The sequence below is a fragment of the Chiloscyllium plagiosum genome, chromosome 3 (genome assembly GCF_004010195.1).
Source record: "Chiloscyllium plagiosum isolate BGI_BamShark_2017 chromosome 3, ASM401019v2, whole genome shotgun sequence".
Lineage (NCBI taxonomy): Eukaryota > Metazoa > Chordata > Chondrichthyes > Orectolobiformes > Hemiscylliidae > Chiloscyllium > Chiloscyllium plagiosum.
Window position 1 is genome coordinate 75,561,509 of NC_057712.1, and position 21,526 is coordinate 75,583,034.

A 21,526-nucleotide genomic window follows, 5' to 3' on the forward strand; every position below is an offset into this window, starting at 1 on the left:
CCACTTCTCAGCCCATTGGCCCATCTGATCAAGATGCCGTTGTAATCTAAGGTAACATTCTTTGCTGTCCACTACACCTCCAATTTTGGTGTCATCTGCAAACTTACTAACTATACCTCTTATGCTCACATCCAAATCATTTATATAAATGATGAAAAGTAGTGGATCCAGCGCTGATCCTTGTGGCACTCCACTGGTCACAGGCCTCCAGACTAAAAAACAACTCTCCACCACCACCTTTGAGCCAGTTCTGTGTCCAAACGGCTAGTTCTCCCTGTAATCCATGGGATCTAACCAGTCTCCAATGGGGAACCTTGTTGAATGCCTTACTGAAGTCCATATGGATCACATTTACGCTGTGTCCTCATCAATCCTCTTTGTTACTTCTTCCTGTCTTCATTTTTATTTTTTTCAACTGAACTTTTTTCACAAGCATTTCATTTCAGTCAATGTCTGCACATTCTCTGGATGTAATTCTTTCCATAACTCCCCAAAACAAACACACACACACACAGACAAACCTTTTTCTGCAACTTTTTGACAGGTTCCACCTTTGCCCTGTACAGGACAATGTTGGAGAGGTTATCTGGGGAAGGGGGGGTTTAGGGTACACCCCTGTGTAGAGCCTTAGGGAAAGTGTTGGGGGGGAGAGAGAGAGAGAGAGAGTGCAGGCGGTCAGTCAGCAAGGATGATGGCTTATTCCTGTTTCGGGTCATTCACTGTGTGCTTAAGAATACAAGAACGTACGAACTGGGAGAGGCAGTAGTCCATCTGGCCCTTTGAGTCTGCCTCACCATTCAATAAGATCGTGGCTGATCTTTTTGTGGCTTTAGTTCCAGAACCCTTAATTCCTCTAGTGTTCAAAAAAAATTATCCACAAAAACGCTTACTGAGCAAGCCTTCGCTGGGCCGGGATTTCCACAGGTTCACAGCCCTCTGGGTGGAGAAGTCTCTTCTCAATTCGGTCTGAAATCCGCACCCTCTCGTTTTGAGGCCATGCCCTCTTGTCCTCGTTTCAAACATCCTCTCTCCTTCCATCCTATCTCCTGCTTTCATAATTCGGTATGTATCTATAAGATTCCCCACCTCACTTTTCTCAAAGAATATAATCCCAGTCTACTCTGACTCTCCTCCTAGAGCAACCCGCTCAACTCCGGAATCAACCCAGTGTACCTCCTTTGCACCCCCTTCCCGAGTCATTAGGGACATATCAGCTGGAGAGTTGAGGGGTATGTAGGTTAAGTGATTATATTTTACATTAGGATTAAACATCGTGAGCCAAAGGGCCTGTACTTTTCTATGTTCTATTCTTTCTCAAGTAAGGAGACCAAAACCGCGCACAGTGCTCCAGGTGTGACCTCACCAGCACTGTATACAGCTGCAACATAACCGCTCAGCTTTCAAACTCAACCCCTTTAGCAATGAAGGACAAAATTCCATTTGCCTTCCTCATTACCTGTTGTACCTGCAGACCAACCTTCTGTGATTCGTGCATGAGGTTAACCAGGTTCCTCTGAACAGCAGTGTGCTGCAGTTTTTTTTAAAATAGTAGTCCTTTTTACAGTTATTCCTACCGAAATGGATAGCTTCGCCTTTATTAACATTGTAATCTGTCAGCCTACCATTTACGCAAGGTGAGGTCACTCACCCTGTACCTTTGCAGTCCTGGTAAGGATCATCCAACACGTCACTTATAAGTGTGCCTCGAACCGATTATTAAACTGTCCATTTCCCGTCACCTAGGTGGCATCTGTCCTCTGGAGGAACTGTGCGACGTCACTCACAAATATGGAGGCATCGCCTTTGTCGATGAAGTGCATGCCGTCGGTCTGTATGGAGCTCACGGAGCTGGGATTGGAGAGCGGGATGGCATCATGCACAAAATAGACATCATATCAGGAACGCTTGGTGAGTCAGTGTCACAGTCTTGCTTGAGGCCAGGGCTTGTGTTTTAAGGAAAACACGTAAAGCAACTAAAGCAGCTTCGGAGTGCATCTACTTTGACGTAAGGTCGCTATTGCGCTGGCACACTGGAACAACATTAAAAGTCGCCCTGGCTTAAATCAGGAGAGAACTGGGAATTTAACGAACAAGGAAGAGCAAGCGAGGAAATAAAGGCGGGAGACTTGGCAGCAGATTGGGTTGGGATATCTGGGTCGGCATGGACGGGTTGGGCCGAAGGGCCTGTTTCCGTGCTGTACAGCTCCACGACTCTATAAAACTGTCACTGCACTGGTAAGAAATCACATACTTGGTTGTGGTTCTGTTCGCCGAGCTGGAAGTTTTTGTTGCAAACGTTTCGTCCCCTGGCTAGGCGACATCCTCAATGCTTGGGCGCCTCCTGTGAAGCGCTTCTGTGGTGTTTCCTCCGGTGTTTATAGTGGCCTGTCCCTGTCGCTTCCGGTTGTCAGTTTCAGCTGTCCGCTGTAGTGGTTGGTATATTGGGTCCAGGCCGATGTGTTTGTTGATGGAGTTTGTGGATGAATACCATGCCTCTAGGAATGTGTTTTGTGCAGTCCTTGCATGGGATTTTGTACACTACATTAGTTTTGTTCATGCTGGGTATCGGGTCCTTCGTTCTGGTGAGTTGTTGTCTAAGAGTGGCTGTTGGTTTGTGTGCCGTTATGAGTCCTAGTGGTCGCAGTAGTCTGGCTGTCAGTTCAGAAATGCTCTTGATGAATGGTAATGTGGCTAGTTCTTTTGGTTGCGGCATGTCCTCGTTCCGTTGTCTTTCCCTTAGGCATCTGTTGATGAAATTGCGCGGGTATCCGTTTTTGGCGAATACCTTGTATAGGTGTTCCTCTTCCTCTTTTTGCAGTCCTGGTGTACTGCAGTGTGTTGTGGCTCTTTTGAATAGTGTCTTGATGCAACTTCGTTTGTGTGTGTTGGGGTGGTTGCTTTCATAATCCCATACTTGCGTGTTCAAAGACAGATTCTACTAATTAAAATTATGAAATAATAGAAGAGTTATCCCACTGCTGGGGATGGCTACCATTACAGCTCAAACTCAGTCTCTCACAATCTATTTCTTGCCCCCGTCCATTCCTTTGTTCCACTGGAAGTGGCTTGAATAACTGAATGGTCTCCATCCGTTTCTGATTGACAGGCTGCAGCAGGAGCTGAATGGATTTCTTCCTGTTTTGTGACACAGAATCAAGGTGGCTCAGTGGTTAGCACCGCTGCCTCACAGTGCCAGGGACCTGGGTTCGATTCCAACCTGGGTTCTCCCTGTGTCTGTGCGAGCTTGCTCTGATTTCCTCCCACAATCCATTAGTCGTGCAGGTTAGGTGAATTGGCCAAGCTAAAGTGCCCGTAGTGTTCAGGAACGTGGAGGTTAGGCGCATTAGTTACAGGGAGAAAGGCAGGACTGCGGGCTCTGGAGATCAGAGTCGAGAGTGTGGCGCTGGAAAAGCACAGCAGGGTCAGGCAGCAACCGAGGAGCAGGAGAATCAACATTTCGGGCATAAGTCCTTCATCGGGAATAAGGCTAGTGGGTTGGGGTTAGGATTGGGATTGGGATTGGGGTTGAGGGGAGGTAGCTGGGAAAGCGATAAGTGGCAGAAGGTGACAGGTCAGTGATGAACGGGCCTGGAGGGTAATATCGAGTTGGAGCCTTAGGACTGGGATGGTGTGGGGGGGGGAGGGGAAATGAGGAGACTTTTGAAATTCACATTTATCCCTTGTGTAGGGGCCCAAGGCAGAAGATGAGGTGTTCCTTCTCCAGGCGTTGTGTGGTAACGGTTTGGCGTTAGTTACCAGTAAAAGTAGAGTAAGGGGGTAGGGGAATGGCTCTGGATGGGTTACTCTTCACAGGGTCGGTGACGACTTGCTGGGCCTAATGGCCTGTTACCACATTGTAGGGATTCTATGAAAATGGGACTGAGTGGCTTCCAACTGGTGTTGGCCACCATAGTGGGAAAGAGACGGAATAGCAGATCTGTAGGAAATTCCAAGAACATTAGAGATGTGATCATGGAGGAATTCCATTTTTGTAATCGGATAGGTAATGACAGAAGGAAAATAACTCTGCAGATGCAGAATGAATCATTGTGGCAGGAGGGACATAGGTAAAAGTCAAGGTAAAGTCATCATAATCCTCGAGGCTATTGAGACGGGTCATTAACCTGAGGGTCACTGCAGCTCAGGAGAAGGGAGAGGTTAAGAAGAATCTTTCATAGCGATCTTAGTCAGTGCAGGAATTGAATCCTGGTGTTACTCAGCATTGCAAGCTAGCCATCCAGCCAACTGAGCTAACCAACCCCCTGAAGAAGACAGACAATATAACTAAAAAGATAAAATTCTAAGGTAGTTGTAAGGGCAGAGGAACCCTGGGTGGATAGCTACATAAGTTATTGATGGTGGTAGAACAGTTTGACAGAGGACACTACATTTTCGAAAGGTAAATGGCACGAGTTTTTTGATTGTAGGTATATCCATAGTGTTCTTGGGGAGGGAGTTCCAGGACTCTAAAATATTTTTGTAGAAATCTATTTACGGAAATGGTTCCGGGGATGAAGAATTTCTGTGGTAAAGTTAGATTGGAGAATTTAAGATGGCTTTCTTTGGGAAAAAGGAAACTGAGACCCTTCATCACACTATCCAAACCACCAAGGGTCTGGACAGAGTAGATAGAGGGAAAGGATTCTCGTTCAGGAAAAGATTAAGAATGATAAAAGATGCAAAACCTATGACAAGAAACTTTTTCACTACTGAGTGATTAAGATGTAGAATGTAATGTCCAAGCATGTGGTGAAGACAGGTTCAACCAAGGCTTTCAAAATTCATAAATTTCTAAATTCACGCTTCGCTTGTCTTTGCAAAGGACACAGATAACGTGCCAGAAATTATGGGGAGGGAGGAACTAAACCAAATCAGTATTAGTAGAGAAATGGTCTTGGAGAAATTGATGGGATTAAAGGCTGGTAGGTCTTCAAGGCCTAATAATGTATGTCCCAGAGTCATAGAGTCATAGATATGTACAGCATGGAAACAGACCCTTCGGTCCAACCCGTCCATGCCGACCAGATATCCCAACCCAATCTAGTCCCACCTGCCAGCACCCGGCCCATATCCCTCCGAACCCTTCCTATTCATATACCCATCCAAATACCTCTTAAATGTTACAATTGTACCAGCCTCCACCACTTCCTCTGGCAGCTCATTCCATACACGTACCACCCTCTGTGTGAAAAAGTTGCCCCTTAGCCCTTTTTTATATCTTTCCCCTCTCACCCTAAACCTATGCCCTCTAGTTCTGGGCTCCCCTACCCGAGGGAAAAGACCTTGTCCATTTACCCGATGTCCTTGAGGAACTGGCCTGGAAATTGTGCATGCATTGGCAGTCACCCAGAGTTTGGAACAGGTTGGAGGGTAGCTATTGCAAACCCTTACTTAAAAGGAGAGAGACATAGAAGGAAAACAACTAAGTCCAGTCCAGTGAGTCTGATGTCAGTGCTGCGGTTCTGTTCGCCGAGCTGGAAGTTTTTGTTGCAAACGTTTCGTCCCCTGGCTCGGCGAGATCATCAGTGCTTGGGAGCCTCCTGCGAATCGCTTCTTTCCATGAACACCAACTAGCCACGAAACGACACGACCAGCTATCCTTAGTAGCCACACACGCAGACAACAAGCAACATGAATTCGACTGGGACAACACTACTATCATAGGGCAAGCCAGACAGAGAACAGCCAGGGAATTCCTAGAGGCATGGCATTCATCCACAAACTCCATCAACAAACACATCGACCTGGACCCAATATACCAACCACTACAGCGGACAGCTGAAACTGACAACCGGAAGCGGCAGGGACAGACCACTATAAACACCGGAGGAAACATCAAAGAAGCGCTTCCCAGGAGGCTCCCAAACACTGATGATGTCGCCTAGCCAGGGGACGAAACGTTTGCAACAAAAACTTCCAGCTCGGCGAACAGAACCACAACAACGAGCACCCGAGCTACAAATCTTCGCACAAACTTTGATCTGATGTCAGTATTGGGGAAAATGCTGGAATCTACTGTCAAGGATGTTATAGCAGAGCACTTTGGAAAAAATGGTAGAAATAAACACAGTCAACATGGATTTACACTAGGAAATCATGCTTGACAAATCTAGCGGCACGGTGGCACAGTGGTTAGCACTGCTGCCTCACAGCGCCAGAGCCCCGGGTTCAATTCCCGCCTCAGGCGACTAACTGTGTGGAGTTTGCACGTTCTCCCCGTGTCTGCGTGGGTTTCCTCCGGGTGCTCCGGTTTCCTCCCACAGTCCCAAGATGTGCAGGGTCAGGTGAATTGGCCATGCTAAATTGCCCGTAGTGTTAGGTAAGGGGTAAACGTAAGGTTATGGGTGGGTTGCGCTTCGGCGGGGTGGTGTGGACTTGTTGGACCGAAGGGCCTGTTTCCACACTGTAAGTAATCTAATCTAATCTACTGGAAATCTTTGAGGATGTATCGCATAAAGTTGATCAGGACAGCCAGTCATTGGTGGTTTATTCGGACTTTCAAAAGGTTTTCACTAGATTAATGTGCAAAATTAAAGCGCACGAGATGGATAGAAAACTTAACAGAATTGGAAACGAAGAGCAGGAATAAATGAGTCTTTTTCTGAATGTCAGGCAGTGATTCGCAGTGTATGACAGGGGTTGATATTAGGATATGTTAGTGATTTAGGTGAAGTCGGAGAAAGTGAGGACTGCGGGTGCTGGAGATCAGAGTCGAGAGCGTGGCGCCGGAAAAGCATAGCAGGGTCAGGCAGCGTCCGAGGAGCAGGAGAATCGACGTTTCGGGCATAAACGTCGATTCTCCTGCTCCTCGGACGCTGCCTGACTCACTGTGCTTTTCCGGCGCCACGCTCCCGTTTTAGACAAAGTCACTGAATATAACTGATGGCAGAAAGCTGGGTGTAAGGGTGAACTGTGAGGTGAATGCAGAGTTGTTTGGACAACACCCCACCATCGCTCTCTGTTTCCTGCCATTGAGTCAATCTTGTATCCAAATTGGCAAGCTGAGGGAACGTGGCAAACCTCAAAGTGAAGTGAAAGTGATGCCAGGAGATTGGGAGGATTGTAAAACAGAGAATGCAGAATTAGCCTGACTGCAGTCATGTCTAAATATCAAAATCCGTAGCAAAATTAATCACCACCTAGAAAATATGGGAAACTAGTACAGATTTGTTAAAGCTAATTGATCACATTGAAATAATTAGACTGTGTTTTTGATGCAGTAACATTAAGAGCTCATGGTAAAGTACGTTTGATGTTGCAAAGATGAATTTTCAAAGGTACTGAATTACTGTATACAAAAATCTTCCTCACAAAACAAAACCTCAGTAGATTTAATGCCTTAAGATGTCGTCGGCGCAAGGATTTTAAAAAACGGGTTCTGTGGCAAACGGGTATGAGTGAATAAATTGGGGAGTGCAGGGGGAGATGGTGCAGGGGGAGTTCAGAAATGTTCACAAGCTCAGAACAAAAAAGTTGAACAGTGAGCCTCAAACCTTAAAGAGGGCACAGGGGCGGTGAGGTCTGGGAGATGCGTACGCAACCCTTTGAGTGGAGGATGCTGGTAAAAAGGATTCCTCGGTTTTCTGCGTAGAGGCTCAGAGTGCAAGGTTGGGTACACCTTGTTAAAATACTGCGTGGCAGCGCTGTGGCCAATTCTGAGCATGAAGAGTGTCATTATAAGATGATTAGGGGTTCAGATAGGGTCGACAGTGAGAATCTTTTTCCACGTATGGAGTCAGCTATTACAAGGGGGCATAGCTTTAAATTAAGGGGGGGTAGGTATAGGACAGATGTTAGGGGTAGGTTCTTTACTCAGCGAGTCGTGAGTTCATGGAATGCCCTGCCAGTAGCAGTGGTGGACTCTCCCTCATTATGGGCATTTAAGCGGGCACTGGATAGGTATGGTCAGTAGAGAAGGTGTATCTATTCTCCTTACAACAAAGAAACTCACTGAGATGGGATATTGCAATCAGCTCGCGACCTCTGACTCAGAATGATAGCGGGTTTCTGGATCTGTCCCTCTCTGTGCCTGCTATTTTAATACCAAGGAAGGAGCCCAAGCAGCTTTGAAGATTAGATTAGATTACTTACAGTATGGAAACAGGCCCTTCGGCCCAACAAGTCCAGACCGCCCTGCCGAAGCGCAACCTACCAATACCCCTACATTTACCCCTTACCTAACACTACGGGGACAATTTAGCATGGCCAATTCACCTGACCTGCACATCTTTGGACTGTGGGAGGAAACCGGAGCACCCGGAGGAAACCCACGCAGACACGGGGAGAACGTGCAAACTCCACACAGTCAGTCGCCTGAGGCGGGAATTGAACCCGGGTCTCTGGCGCTGCGAGGCAGCAGTGCTAACCACTGTGCCACCGTGCCGCCCACAAAGTGATAAAGAAGGGTTATTGGACTTGATACATTAACTCTGTCTTCTCTCAACCGACGCTGCCAGATCTGCTGAGTTTCTCCAGATTGTTTGGGAACTCAAGCAGCCGGGCCTGAAATGTGGTTAACTAGATCATTATCAAGACTCCTTCCCATTCGTCACCACAATGTTAGAGTATGATGAGGGACCCTTCAGCACACTGTCGAGAGCGTGGCGCTGGAAAAACACAGCAGGGTCAGGCAGCGTCCGAGGAGCAGGAGCACCACGCTGTGCACCACGCTCTCGACTCTGATCTCCAGCATCTGCAGCCCCTCACTTTCCCCTTCCGCTCCGGTCATCGAACATCAATCTGTTCCAAGCCCACCGTCAGCGTTTGACTCAAACCCTTGCCTGCTATGGCATTTAAAGCTGGCATCCAAACGGTTTGTAAAATACCTTGAGGGCTCCTGCCTGTAGCAGCTTTTCAGGCAGAGTGCCAGATACCCACAACCCTCTGTGTGAAAAAAACATTTTTCTCAAATCGCTCAGAGTCATACAGATGTACAGCCCAGACGCAGAGGGTCCACGCTGACCTGATATCCTAAATTAATCTAGTCCCCATTTGACCAGTATTTCGCCCATATTCACGCTAAACCCTTCCTATTCACATACACATCTGATTGCCTTTCAAATTGTACCAGCCTCCACCACGGTGGCACAGTGGTTAGCACTGCTGCCTCACAGCGTCAGAGACCCGGGTTCGATTCCCGCCTCAGGCGACTGACTGTGTGGAGTTTGCACATTCTCCCCGTGTCTGCGTGGGTTTCCTCCGGGTGCTCCGGTTTCCTCCCACAGTCCAAAAATGTGCTGGTCAGGGTGAATTGGCCATGCTCAATTGTCCGTAGTGTTAGGTAAAGGGGTACATGTAGGGGAATGGGTCTGGGTGGGTTACTCTTCGGAGGGTCAGTGTGGACTTGTTGGGCTGAAGGGCCTGTTTCCGCACTGTAAGTAATCTAATCACTTCCTCTGGAAGCTCATTCCACACACGCACCACCCTCTGCCTGATTAAGTCTTTCCCCTCTCATCCAAGCCCCTTGCTCGTTACCTTAAAACTGTGCCCCCTGGCTATTGACCACTCTCCTAAGAGGAAAGGTTTCTCCCTATTTATCCTGTCCATGCCTCTCAGAACTTCATACATCTCAATCAGGTCCCTCCTCTCTGCTTTTAGATTAGATTAGATTACAGTGTGGAAACAGGCCCTTCGGCCCAACAAGTCCACGCCGACCCGCCGAAGCGCAACCCTCCCATACCCCTACATTTACCCCTTACCTAACACTACGGGGACAATTTCGCACGGCCAATCCACCCTAACCTGCACATCCCTGGGCACTATGGGACAATTTAGCACGGCCAATCCACCCTAACCTGCACATCCCTGGGCACTACAGGGACAATTTAGCACGGCCAATTCACCTGACCTGCACATCTTTGAACTGTGGGAGGAAACCGGAGCACCCAGAGGAAACCCACGCAGACACGGGGAGAACGTGCAAACTCCACCCAGTCAGTCGCCCGTGGCTGGGAATTGAACCCGGGTCTCTGGCGCTGTGAGGCAGCAGTGCTAACCACTGGGCCACGGTGCTCTAAGGATAATAACACCCAGTCTCTCTTCATAGCTAAATATGGCAATTGGCGATCAATCCTCCAACAACATAGCTAAAAAGATACATCAGAGGTGGCGTACAGCGACTGAGAAGGGAAAATTGGGATCTGGATATGGATATGGGTGTGCAACCGTCTGATGCAGGGGCCAGCTACTCACCATCCAGCTCAGGGCTGAAATTGAAAGTTAAATGGGTTTTTTTTCTTTTTCCTTTGCAGGTAAAGCCTTTGGCTGTGTGGGTGGCTACATCGCCAGCACGGCCTCACTCATCGATACCATACGGTCCTACGCTGCAGGTTTCATTTTTACCACAGCGCTCCCTCCGATGGTGCTGGCGGGTGCCTTGGAGTCTGTGTGCATCTTAAAGAGTGAGGAAGGTCAGGCGTTGCGTCGGTCCCATCAGCGCAATGTCAAGTACATGCGTCAGTTGCTGATGGACGCGGGTCTGCCAGTCATCAACTGCCCCAGCCACATCATCCCCATAAGGGTAAGTGATCAGCGCCCATCTCATCACTGATGCTGGACAAACAAAATCACACAACACCAGGTTATAGTCCAACGGGTTTAATTGGAAGCACACTAGCTTTCGGAGCGACGCCCCTTCACCAGGTGAAGCTAGCGCGCTTCCAATTAAACCTGTTGGGCTGTAACCTGGCGTTGTGTGATTTTTAACTTTGTCCACCCCAGTCCAACACCGGCACCTCCAAATCGTGACCAGACAAACAGGGCTGTCCCAGAATCATCTCACGATATACAAGTGTCATGGGGTAATTTCACTCCGTAGCTGAAAATGTGTTGCTGGAAAAGCGCAGCAGGTCAGGCAGCATCCAGGGAACAGGAGAATCGACGTTTCGGGCATAAGCCCTTCTTCTCCTGACCTGCTGCGCTTTTCCAGCAACACATTTTCAGCTCTGATCTCCAGCATCTGCAGACCTCACTGTCTCCTCAAAAATTTCACTTCATAGCCAGGGCTGTCCCCAGGATAGTCCTACTATACAGCCACAGACACACACGAGGTAAACCTCACTGTACAGCCAGTAACACAGCGCTGTCAAAGGGTAACTGTCTGCAGGATAAATGTGAGGTTATCCACTTTGGTAGCTGATGGCAACAGCTTGGGAAAGGGGGAAACTGCGATGGCATCTGAGTGTCTTAGCACACCAGTTGTTAAAAGTGAGGGTGCAGATGCAGGAACCAAATGGTACGCAGGCCTTTAGCAAGAGGATCCATGTGCAGGATCATGGATGCCTTGCTGCAATTGTCCAGGGCCTGGGCGGGACCACGCCTGGAATATTGCACGCAGTTTTGGTGGTCTCACCTGAGGAAGGACGTCCTGGCTCCAGAGAGAGAGGTGCCAGGGAGTCCGGAACTGGGGAGCCACAATCGAATGAACCATTTAGGACTGAGGTGATGAGAAGTTTCTTCACCCAGAAAAGAGTGAGCCTGTGTGGAATTATCCACCACACAGAAAGCAGTTGAGATCACATCAGTAACTGTTGAGAAGAGAGAGTCAGATATCGTCCTTCGGGATTAAAGGGTCTGGGGAGCAAGCAGGAAAAGAATGCCCAGACATGAACATGGATGAATGGGTTACTTCTTTTCCTATTTTCTATGTGTTTATAACACAGGGCTGTGTCCAAGGTAATCTCACTGACACAGGGCTGTCCTCAGGGTAGTCTCATGTATAACCAGCGACACGCGGTTGTCTCAGGTTAAACTCACTCTATAACCAGTGTCACAAGATTGTTGCCAGGGTGATTTCACTAAAGAATGAAATACACAGAGCTGTACCGGGATAATTTCACTGTATAATCAGTGACATCGGGTAGTCTCACATATAACCCAGTGAAACAAGGCTATCTCAGGGTAATCTTGCTTTGTAACCAGTGACACAGGGCTAACCTCTGTGTAGTTTCACTGTATAGCAGATGATGCAGAGCTATCCTCAGGATCGTCATACTGTTAAACTCAGTGTCACAGGGTAATCCCCAGGGTAACTCACGTATAAGCAGTGTCACAGGGCTGTTCCCAGGATTAGAACCTGAGACACGACTCAAACACAGGCCTGTCTCCGTGAAGACTGCAAAGGACGGCCAGTGCCATATCGTCCCACCACAGTCTCACCCACTGATTAACAAGTATTAGCTGTACCTATTAACCCATCTTGAATAGACCCTCTCGCCTGCACAATATCAAATGCCTCTGAAATGACCTTCCTGTCAACCGATCATCAATATGCCAGAGGGCTGCAGCGTTGGAAATGTTATGTTGTTGTTTGAAAAACAAAGTCAGGATAAACCTACAGTTACAGAATTTAATCTCTAGAAACAACAGTTCAGGCTAGACTGAACAGTCAAATCAGCAAATGTGGGTTAATTACGGAGAGCCAACACGGGAAAATCACGTTTAACTAACCAGCTTAAGTTTTTTAAAAGAGGTAGCAGAGAGTTGATTGGGGTAATGTTATTGATATGGTGTACTTGGACTTTGGCAATCAATATATTAGCACATTACAAGCTTGTGAGAAAGGTTACAGCTCATGGGGAAAGAAGGGGACAGTCGCAACATGAGTACAAAGTCAGCCGAGGGATAGGAAACAGAACATAGCAGAGGGATTGAATTCAAGAGTCGCGAGGTGATGTTGCAGCTGTACAGGACCTTGGTAAGGCCACATTCGGAGTACTGTGTGCAGTTCTGGTCGCCTCACTTTAGGAAAGATGTGGAAGCTTTGGAGAGGGTGCAGAGGAGATTTACCAGGATGTTGCCTGGAATGGAGAATAGGTCGTACGAGGATAGGTTGAGAGTGCTTTTCTCATTGGAGCGGCGAAGGATGAGAGGTGACTTGATAGAGGTTTATAAGATGATCAGGGGAATAGATAGAGTAGACAGTCAGAAACTTTTCCCCCCGGGTACAACAGAGTGTTACAAGGGGACATAAATTTAAGGTGAAGGGTGGAAGGTATAGGGGGGATGTCAGGGGTGGGTTCTTTACCCAGAGAGTGGTGGGGGCATGGAATGCGCTGTCTGTGGGAGTGGCAGAGTCAGAATCTTTGGCGACCTTTAAGCGGCAATTGGACAGGTACATGGATGGGTGCTTAAGCTAGGACAAATGTTCGGCACAACATCGTGGGCCGAAGGGCCTGTTCTGTGCTGTATTGTTCTATGTTCTATAATAGTTAATAGATATTTTTCAGAAGGCTCATATTGGATTCCCCAGGATTGGTTGTGGGACCCCTGCTTTTCCTGATTTTTACTAATGATCGAGATCTGAGACAATATCGAAGTTTTCGCATGATAATAAACTTGGAAATATTGTAAACTATGAGGACTGTGCAGAAATTGACAAGTTGATAGAGTGGGCTGATAGATGGCAGATAAAGTTCAATGCAGAGAAGTGTTAGATGTATTTTGGTGGAAAGAATATAGAGAAAGATAGTAAAACACTCAGGCTATGACTCTGAAGAGTATATAAGAGTACAGAGATCTATATAGATGCATAAGTTATTAAAGGTGGCAGGGCTGGTTCACAAAGTATACATTTACCCTGGGCTTTATTAACAGCATAACAGCACAGAGATCATGCTGAACTGATATAGGTCATTGATCCAACGTCAGTGGTATAGTGTACAGTTCTGGATCCCACACAACACGAGCAGGTGGACGTATTGGAATGAGCGTAGAAGAGAGTTACAAGAATAATTCCAGCTTTAAATTGGCGAGGCTGGCGCTGCGTTCCTTGGAAAAGAGTTACATCTCAGTTGGATTGCTGTGTACAGTTCCAGATGCCACACTGTCCGAAGGCAGCCCGGATCTGATCTACCGCTTGTGGGATCGCTTTTCCATACCTATTGCTTGCAGCTTCCGCCATCTGGCAAAGATGCAGCCCACTGCTGTCGCTTTACCAAGCTGGCATTTAATCTTTAAAGTTAAAACTGACACAACGCCAGCTTATAGACCAACAGGTTTAATTGGAAGCGCACTAGCCTTCGGAGCGACGCTCCTTCATCAGGTGGCTGTCAACCACTTGATGAAGGAGCGACGCTCCGAAAGCTAGTGTGCTTCCAATTAAACCTGTTGGTCTATAAGCTGGTGTTGTGTGATTTTTAACTTTATACACCCCAATCCAACACCGGCACCTCCGAATCACTTAATTCTTACTTTGTGTTGTACCTAGCATGCCCTCCTGCAGTCTTCACTGAACCAGTGGTCATCTCTCAAACCGATGGCGATGGTTGAATTGGGATCATGCCACATGGAGGCCTAGTTTTTAGCTGCTAGATCTGTTGATGGGAACAATTTTGGTGGAAAGAATATAGAGAAAGATAGTAAAACACTCAGGCTATGACTCTGAAGAGTATATAAGAGTACAGAGATCTATATAGATGCATAAGTATGATGGAAACAATTCTGAATGTGCAGTATAGTAGGGCCTTCTTACGTCATCTTCACAATTTAGTTTTGTATCATGGGCGGCACGGTGGCACAGTGGGTTAGCACTGTTGCCTCACAGCGCCAGAGACCCGGGTTCAATTCCCGCCTCAGGCGACTGACTGTGTGGAGTTAGCACGTTCTCCCCGTGTCTGCGTGGGTTTCCTCCGGGTGCTCCGGTTTCCTCCCACAATCCAAAAAATGTGCAGGTTAGGCAAATTGGCCATGCTAAATTTCCCGTAGTGTTAGATGAAGGGATAAATATAGGGGAATGGGTCTGGGTGGGTTACGCTTCAGCGGGTCGGTGTGGACTTGTTGGGCCGAAGGGCCTGTTTCCACACTGTAAGTAATCTAATCTAAAAAAATATGGCAACCAAGTGTTGCACCTCCTCATCCAAGCCGTGCTAATATGCCTCCCCTGCACCGTTTACTTTCATTCCCCACCATAACCTTTGGGGTGGCACTTTCTCAATGCCTTCGGGAAATCTAAGTATAGAATATTAATATCAGCATCCTGGTGAGGTTGCACACGGAGTACCAGGGACAGCACCAATCACCACAACGCTGTGGAACTAGGCAGAGGAATCCCAGCATCGGACACAAAAAAAAAATTACAGGAAGGATTTTGACATGCGAGGACTGTTCAACCTCCCGAAGGGAACGGTCTCCGAACGTTAAGAGGAAAATTGCACAGAACAAGTTAGAGCGAGAACAAAGTTCGCAGGCAGCAGCAAGGAGGATAATGGTCAGGGGGCAAAAATCGATTTTAGACTGCCTGCCAGGAAATGTTTTGCAAGCGAAAAGATGGTCAGGAATTGTGGGTAATGGCTGGGGCATATTTTGGAAGGATGAGGTCAGAGAGAGGAATAGCTGACCAGGATTAAATGTCTGCTCCTTCTCCCCCCTCCCCATCCACTGAAGGTGTGCGATGCTGTGAAGAACTCCGAGATCTGCAATATCATGGTGCGCCGGCACGATATCTATCTGCAGGCCATTAACTACCCGACCGTCCCCCGGGGCGAGGAGCTCCTGCGACTCGCTCCATCTCCACGTCATGAACCCGAGATGATGGACCACTTTGTGGGTGAGTAGCAGTGTGGCGTTTGGACTGAGGCGAGCCAGGGAGCCCCAGCGACACGCTGTGGTGGCTGACAATGTGCTGACTTTCAGAGGGGGGTTGTCAGGGGGTGGCAACGTAAATTGGTGGCAGTGACCCCCCGGGTTGGGAATTTCCTTTGGGATTTTCTGTCCCTTTGCTGTTTGTAAGGAGATAACAGGATCACATTGGTCTGCAGTACTCGGCTGCGTAGGAATAACCAGAATGCGTATTGAGGGAGCATTCCCTAACACCCAGGGTGTTACAAATAAGCCAGTGCGAGATGTTTGACAGCCCTCGATCAACGCAACTCGGTAACATTGCGTCATCCGTCGAAATGAACTGGGTAACAGATTTCACACATTAAACATCTGAGCATTGACATTACCAGCAGCAAAATCAGCTTATCGGCTTGTAATCTATTGCTGATATTTCAGGGAGTACGGCAGTGTCTGAGGTGTTTGGAGAAGGGGGGGGGGGGAGGGGTCCTGCATGTTAGTTCAACGAAACAGAAAAAATACCACAGCCAATGCTGGAATAAAAGCAGACAGCTTCCCTGGGCTAAAATTCTTCTCTCAACCAACATCACCAGGGTAAACATGAAGATATGTTGGTTGATTGCCAGATCCTCTTTGCAAACTATTGCGGAACACAAATGGGTCACTGTGTTGCAAAAGTGCTGAATTAACTACAAAACACTTTAGCAAGTCCAAAGATTGAGGACAGAGCTGCAGAAATGCAAGTTCTTAAATTTTTCGATTATATTCGATTCCCCTACAGCGTGAGAGCAGGCCCTCCGGCCCTACACCGACCCACCGAAGAGTAGCCCACCCAGACTCATTTCCCCCCTGACTAATGCACCTAACACAACGGGCAATTTAGCATGAGCTTAAAAAATGCGTTGCTGGAAAAGCGCAGCAGGTCAGGCAGCATCCAAGGAGCAGGAGAATCGACGTTTCGGGCATGAGCCCTTCTTCAGGAATGAGGAGGGTGTGCCAAGCAGGCTAAGATCAAAGGTAGGGCTGAACTGTTCAACCTCTGCGGGGGAGCACGAGGTAGTGCCAATACAGTCATCGATGTAGCGGAGGAAAAGGTGGGGGCTACACTGGCACCACCCCCCACCTTTTCCTCCGCTACATCGATGACTGTATTGGCACTACCTCGTGCTCCCCCGCAGAGGTTGAACAGTTCAGCCCTACCTTTGATCTTAGCCTGCTTGGCACACCCTCCTCATTCCTGAAGAAGGGCTCATGCCCGAAACGTCGATTCTCCTGCTCCTTGGATGCTGCCTGACCTGCTGCGCTTTTCCAGCAACGCATTTTCAGCTCTGATCTCCAGCATCTGCAGTCCTCACTTTCTCCCATACTCATTACAAGTCAAAGACGAAATATTACAAGTTGAGTGATGTTGATGCTACGTAACATAAGCAAAACCAAATGAAAACAGGATAAAGGCGCAACTGAGGACCCAAGAGAATCAAGGGTCAAGAAGATATTGTAATGATCAGAGAAACTACGGGTTATCTGCTTACTGTGGAATTAGATGTCATAATTAAGCATACACGCACAAAACATGATTGGAAGCTGTAATCTGCAGTTGGTAAAACTGACGAATGGCGATAGAAATGAATAAAAGGCCATGACATGTATCAGTAAAGAAATCGCCTCACATGATCAATAGAGGTTCTCTCTCTACCAAGTGTGAATAAAGTCTGCTTAAAACTTGACTGAAAACTGAAGATTGGTTGAGTGATTATTTAGTCATTGCCACATTCCTTTTACATAAGCTGAATCCGGGTTCCAGGAAAATCTGCCTGGAATCAGAACCAGCAAACTTGCCAGTGTCAGGAAATTCCATACTTTCTTGTCTCTTTACCAAATCTCATACTGACACCAAAGTTCTACTGAGTAACTTTGGTTATGAAATAAGACACAGAATTCTCAAAATTCTTTTGGACATTTTGACATTGATGTATGGAAAATAGCAAATTCTATTCTAATGCAAGAAAATTACAAACTTAGTAATGCTGAATTGCTCAAAACAAATTGTTCCGTAAATTAATGTCGATTTAATTGAATTCAGCCAGTAAATATCTTTGCATATCAGAAAACTGCTATCTTGGCTGCAATTCTTTCCCATGGCCTTGAAAAATTGAATAATCGAATTCTCTTCTAGTCCAATGACTCCTGTTCCCTGGATGCTGCCTGACCTGCTGCGCTTTTCCAGCAACACGTTTTTCAGCTCTGATCGCCAGCATCTGCAGTCCTCACTCTCTCCTCCGCAATTTAGCACGGCCAATTTACCAGATCTGCACATCTTTGGACTGTGGGAGGAAAACCACGCAGACACGGGGAGAACCTGCAAATACATAGACAGTCACCCAAGGCTAGAATTGAAGCTGGGCCCTTGGTGCTGCGAGGCAGCAGTGCTAACCACAGAGCCACCCTACCATCCCAATATTTATTTGAAATAATCCTTCACTTCTTTAATCTATCCTGGATTCCATCAATGCTGCCATTCTTGGTCAGTCATTGCACGTTAAAGCAATTATCGAATAATGTTACCACAATCTTTGCCTCCATTCAACTGAAGATGAAGCCCTCCCAATTCCTGGAAAAGTTCCGTCCTCAAGTACTAACGGATAAGTCCCTCTTAATTTCGAGTCCCTCGATCAGATTATCTTGTAAGCTTCACTGATTTCGTGAGATGAAAGGGGTCATTCAGTCACGGGATGAAATGGCCGAGGCATTGAATAGATATTTTGGGTCAGTCTTCCCAGTGGAGGACATGAGTAACACGCCAGCAATTGACAAAGGTAGGTGAGGACCTGGAAACAACCATTATCACGGAAGAGGGAATGTTGGGCCAGCTAATGGAGCTAAGGATAGACAAGTCTCCCGGCCCTGATGGGAATGCATCCCAGGGGTACTGAAAGAGATGAAAACGTGTTGCTGGAAAAGCGCAGCAGGTCAGACAGCAGCCAGGGAGCAGGAGAATCGACGTTTCGGGCATGAGCCCTTCTTCAGGAATGAGGAAAGTGTTTCCAGCAGGCTAAGATAAAAGGTAGGGAGGAGGGACTTGGGGGAGGGGCGTCGGAAATGCGATAGGTGGAAGGAGGGAGCGAAGGATCCAGAGGGAGGTCTGTTGCTGGAGGCTTCGGATTTGTCGTAGGTACTGGTTGTCCTGGTTGGGTCCGAATTTTGTTGGTCTGAACGTAGTCCGGAGTCCGTGAGGGGTCAGTCGGTTCCGTAGGTGGGTGCTGTGGTAGCGAGTCTGTTTGAGGACGTGGCTGAAGAGCTTCAGGGCAGAGGAGATGACCTGGGGGGGGGTGCAGTGAGAGAGGGACTCACTGAGATCCTTGTAGAGGGAGGAGGAGACTGAAATCCTTGTAGAGGGAGGAAGAGAGCTTCTTCAAGGAAGGCAAGAGGATTCGCAGCAGGTTAAAATCTTCGAGGAAAGAGATGGCAGGAGAAATAGCAAGGTGCACTTGTGGTAATGTTCCACAAAGCAGTCCCAGTAGATTGGAAAACAGCAAATGTGATGCCACTGTTTAAAAAGGGCAGTCGACAAAAGGTGGGGGATTATAGACCAGTTAACTTAACTGAGTCTATTATCAAGGGAGGAATAGCAAGGCATCTAGATAGATGTTGGGCAGAAACAGCAGGGGTTCATGAAGGGCAGGTCATGTTTAACTAACCTGTTGGAATTTTAGGAAGACATTATGAACACAGTGGCAATGGGGACCCAGTAGATGTGGTGTACCTAGATCTCCAATAGGACTTTGGCGCGGTGCTGCAAAAGAGGCTGCTGCATAAGATAAGGATGCACGGCATTATAGGGTAAAGGATGAGCATGGACAGAGGATTGGGTGACTAACAGGAAGCAAAGTGTGGGGATAAATCCGTGCTATTCTGGTCGACAATCAGTAACTAGCGGTGTGCCTCAGGGATCAGTGCTGGGACCGCAATCATTCACAATTTACAGAGATGATTTGGAGTTAGGGGCCGTGTGTAAATGTGTCAAATGACACTACGATGAGTGGCCGAGCAAAGCGTGCAGAGAACTGTGAAGCTTTCCAGAGGAACACAGACACTTTCAGTGAGTGGGCAAAGGTCTGGCAGATGGAATACAACGTTAATAATTGTGAAGTCATCCATTTTGGCAGGACTGTTACGTGAATGGTAAGAAACTGCAGCGTGCTGCTGTGCAGAGGGACCTGGGTGTCCTTGTGCATGAATCGCAGGTTGGTCTACAACAGGTAAATTAAGGAAGGCATTTAGAATTTTGTCCTCCATTGCTCAAGGGATTGAGTTTAAAAGCAGGGAGGTTATGCTGCAGCTGAGGTAAAAACAATGACTGCAGATGCTGGAAAACAGATTCTGGATCAGTGGCGCTGGAAGAGCACAGCAATTCAGGCAGCATCCGAGGACAGGCAAAATCGACGTTTCGGGCAAAAGCCCTTCATCAGGAATAAAGGCAGAGAGCCTGAAGCGTGGAGAGATAAGCTAGAGGAGGGTGGGGGTTGGGGATAGAGTAGCATAGAGTACAATAGGTCAGTGGGGGAGGAGATGAAGGTGATAGGTCAGGGAGGAGAGGGTGGAGTGGATAGGTGGAAAAGGAGCTGGGCAGGTCGGACAAGTCCGGACAAGTCAAGGGGACAGTTTTGCTGGAGGTTAGAAACTAGGATGAGGTGGGGGAAGGGGAAATGAGGAAGCTGTTGAAATCCACATTGATGCCCTGGGGTTGAAGTGTTCCGAGGCGGAAGATGAGGCGTTCTTCCTCCAGGCGTCTGGTGGTGAGGGAGCGAGTTTGTTTCAGGACATGGTTGAAGAGCTTCAGGGCTGAGGAAATGACCTGGGAGTTGCAGTGGGAGAGAGACTCCCTGAGATTCTTGTAGAGAGAAGAGGAAAACCTCTTCAAGGCAGGCATCCTTGCAAGAGGATTCGCAGTCGGGTTAAAATCAACGCTGCAGCTGTACAGGGGGCTGGTGAGGCCACACCTGGAGTACTGCATGCAGTTTCGGTCTCCTTACTTGAGGAAGGATATACTGGCACTGGAGGGAATGCGGAGGAGGTTAAACCGGAGTTGAGAGGGTTGACGTATGAGGACAACTGAGTAAACTGGGATTACATTCGTTGGAATTCAGAAGGATTGGGGTGTGATCTTGTGGAAACGTATAAAATTATGAAGAGGATAGATACGACAGACGTAGGGAGGATGTTTCCACTGGCAGGTGAAGTGTAGACAAAAAGGCATAGCCTCAAAATTAGGGGGAGCAGATTTCGGACTGACTCGAGAAGGAATTTCACCCCGAGGGTTGTGAATTTGTGAATCCCCTGCCCGGTGAAGTAGTCGAGGCTGCCTCAGTAAACGTTTTTAAAACTAAGATAGATAATTATTTGAACAAAAAAACGGAATGGAGGTTGTGCTGAGAGGTCAGCGGGAAGTGGGGCGTGGAAAAGGCAGCCGTGGTCTCACTGAATGGCGGAGCAGCGGCTGGATGGGCCGAATGGCCTACTCCCGCTCCCAGTGCTTAGGCTCTTATCATTAAATAGTGCCAGTTCCTCCTGCCGTCCCTCATTAAATACGCTTTTGCTTTCCAGATTGCCTGGTTGACGTTTGGAAGGATATGGGGCTTCCCATCCAGTCGGTGACTTCGCCAACCTGTAGCTACTGCCAACGCCCCCTGCATTTTGAGCTGATGAGCGAATGGGAGCGTTCTTACTTCGGCAGGATGGAGGGGCAGTACGTCACCGCATACGCCTGAAACGGCAGCTCATGGAGTTCAACTCAGCAAAACCACCCTGACACAATTACATTGCAAGGATAGGATGAGTAACTATCTACACACCTCGATGACATACTCCTAAACCCCTCAATCATAACATTGTCTTACAAACCTTAGATCTTCTCTGTAACACGCTGGCATACCCCACACCCCTCACTGTAACACCCTGATATACCCCACAC

At 47.7% G+C, this 21,526-nt stretch overlaps 1 protein-coding gene across 7 annotated transcripts in view; it reads left to right on the top strand.

Annotated features, from left to right (window-relative positions):
• LOC122545653 (5-aminolevulinate synthase, erythroid-specific, mitochondrial-like) overlaps positions 1-21,520 on the top strand; it is a 74,930-nt gene extending 53,410 nt beyond the window's left edge. For all 7 annotated transcript variants that reach the window (XM_043684621.1, XM_043684617.1, XM_043684610.1 and 4 more), the window contains 4 exons: positions 1,744-1,908; positions 10,251-10,519; positions 15,382-15,544; positions 21,160-21,520. In XM_043684621.1, coding sequence (XP_043540556.1) covers positions 1,744-1,908; positions 10,251-10,519; positions 15,382-15,544; positions 21,160-21,323 — 761 coding nt within the window. In that variant the 3' untranslated portion in view covers positions 21,324-21,520. The remainder of the gene's footprint in view (positions 1-1,743; positions 1,909-10,250; positions 10,520-15,381; positions 15,545-21,159) is intronic.
• The last annotated feature ends 6 nt before the right edge of the window (positions 21,521-21,526 follow it).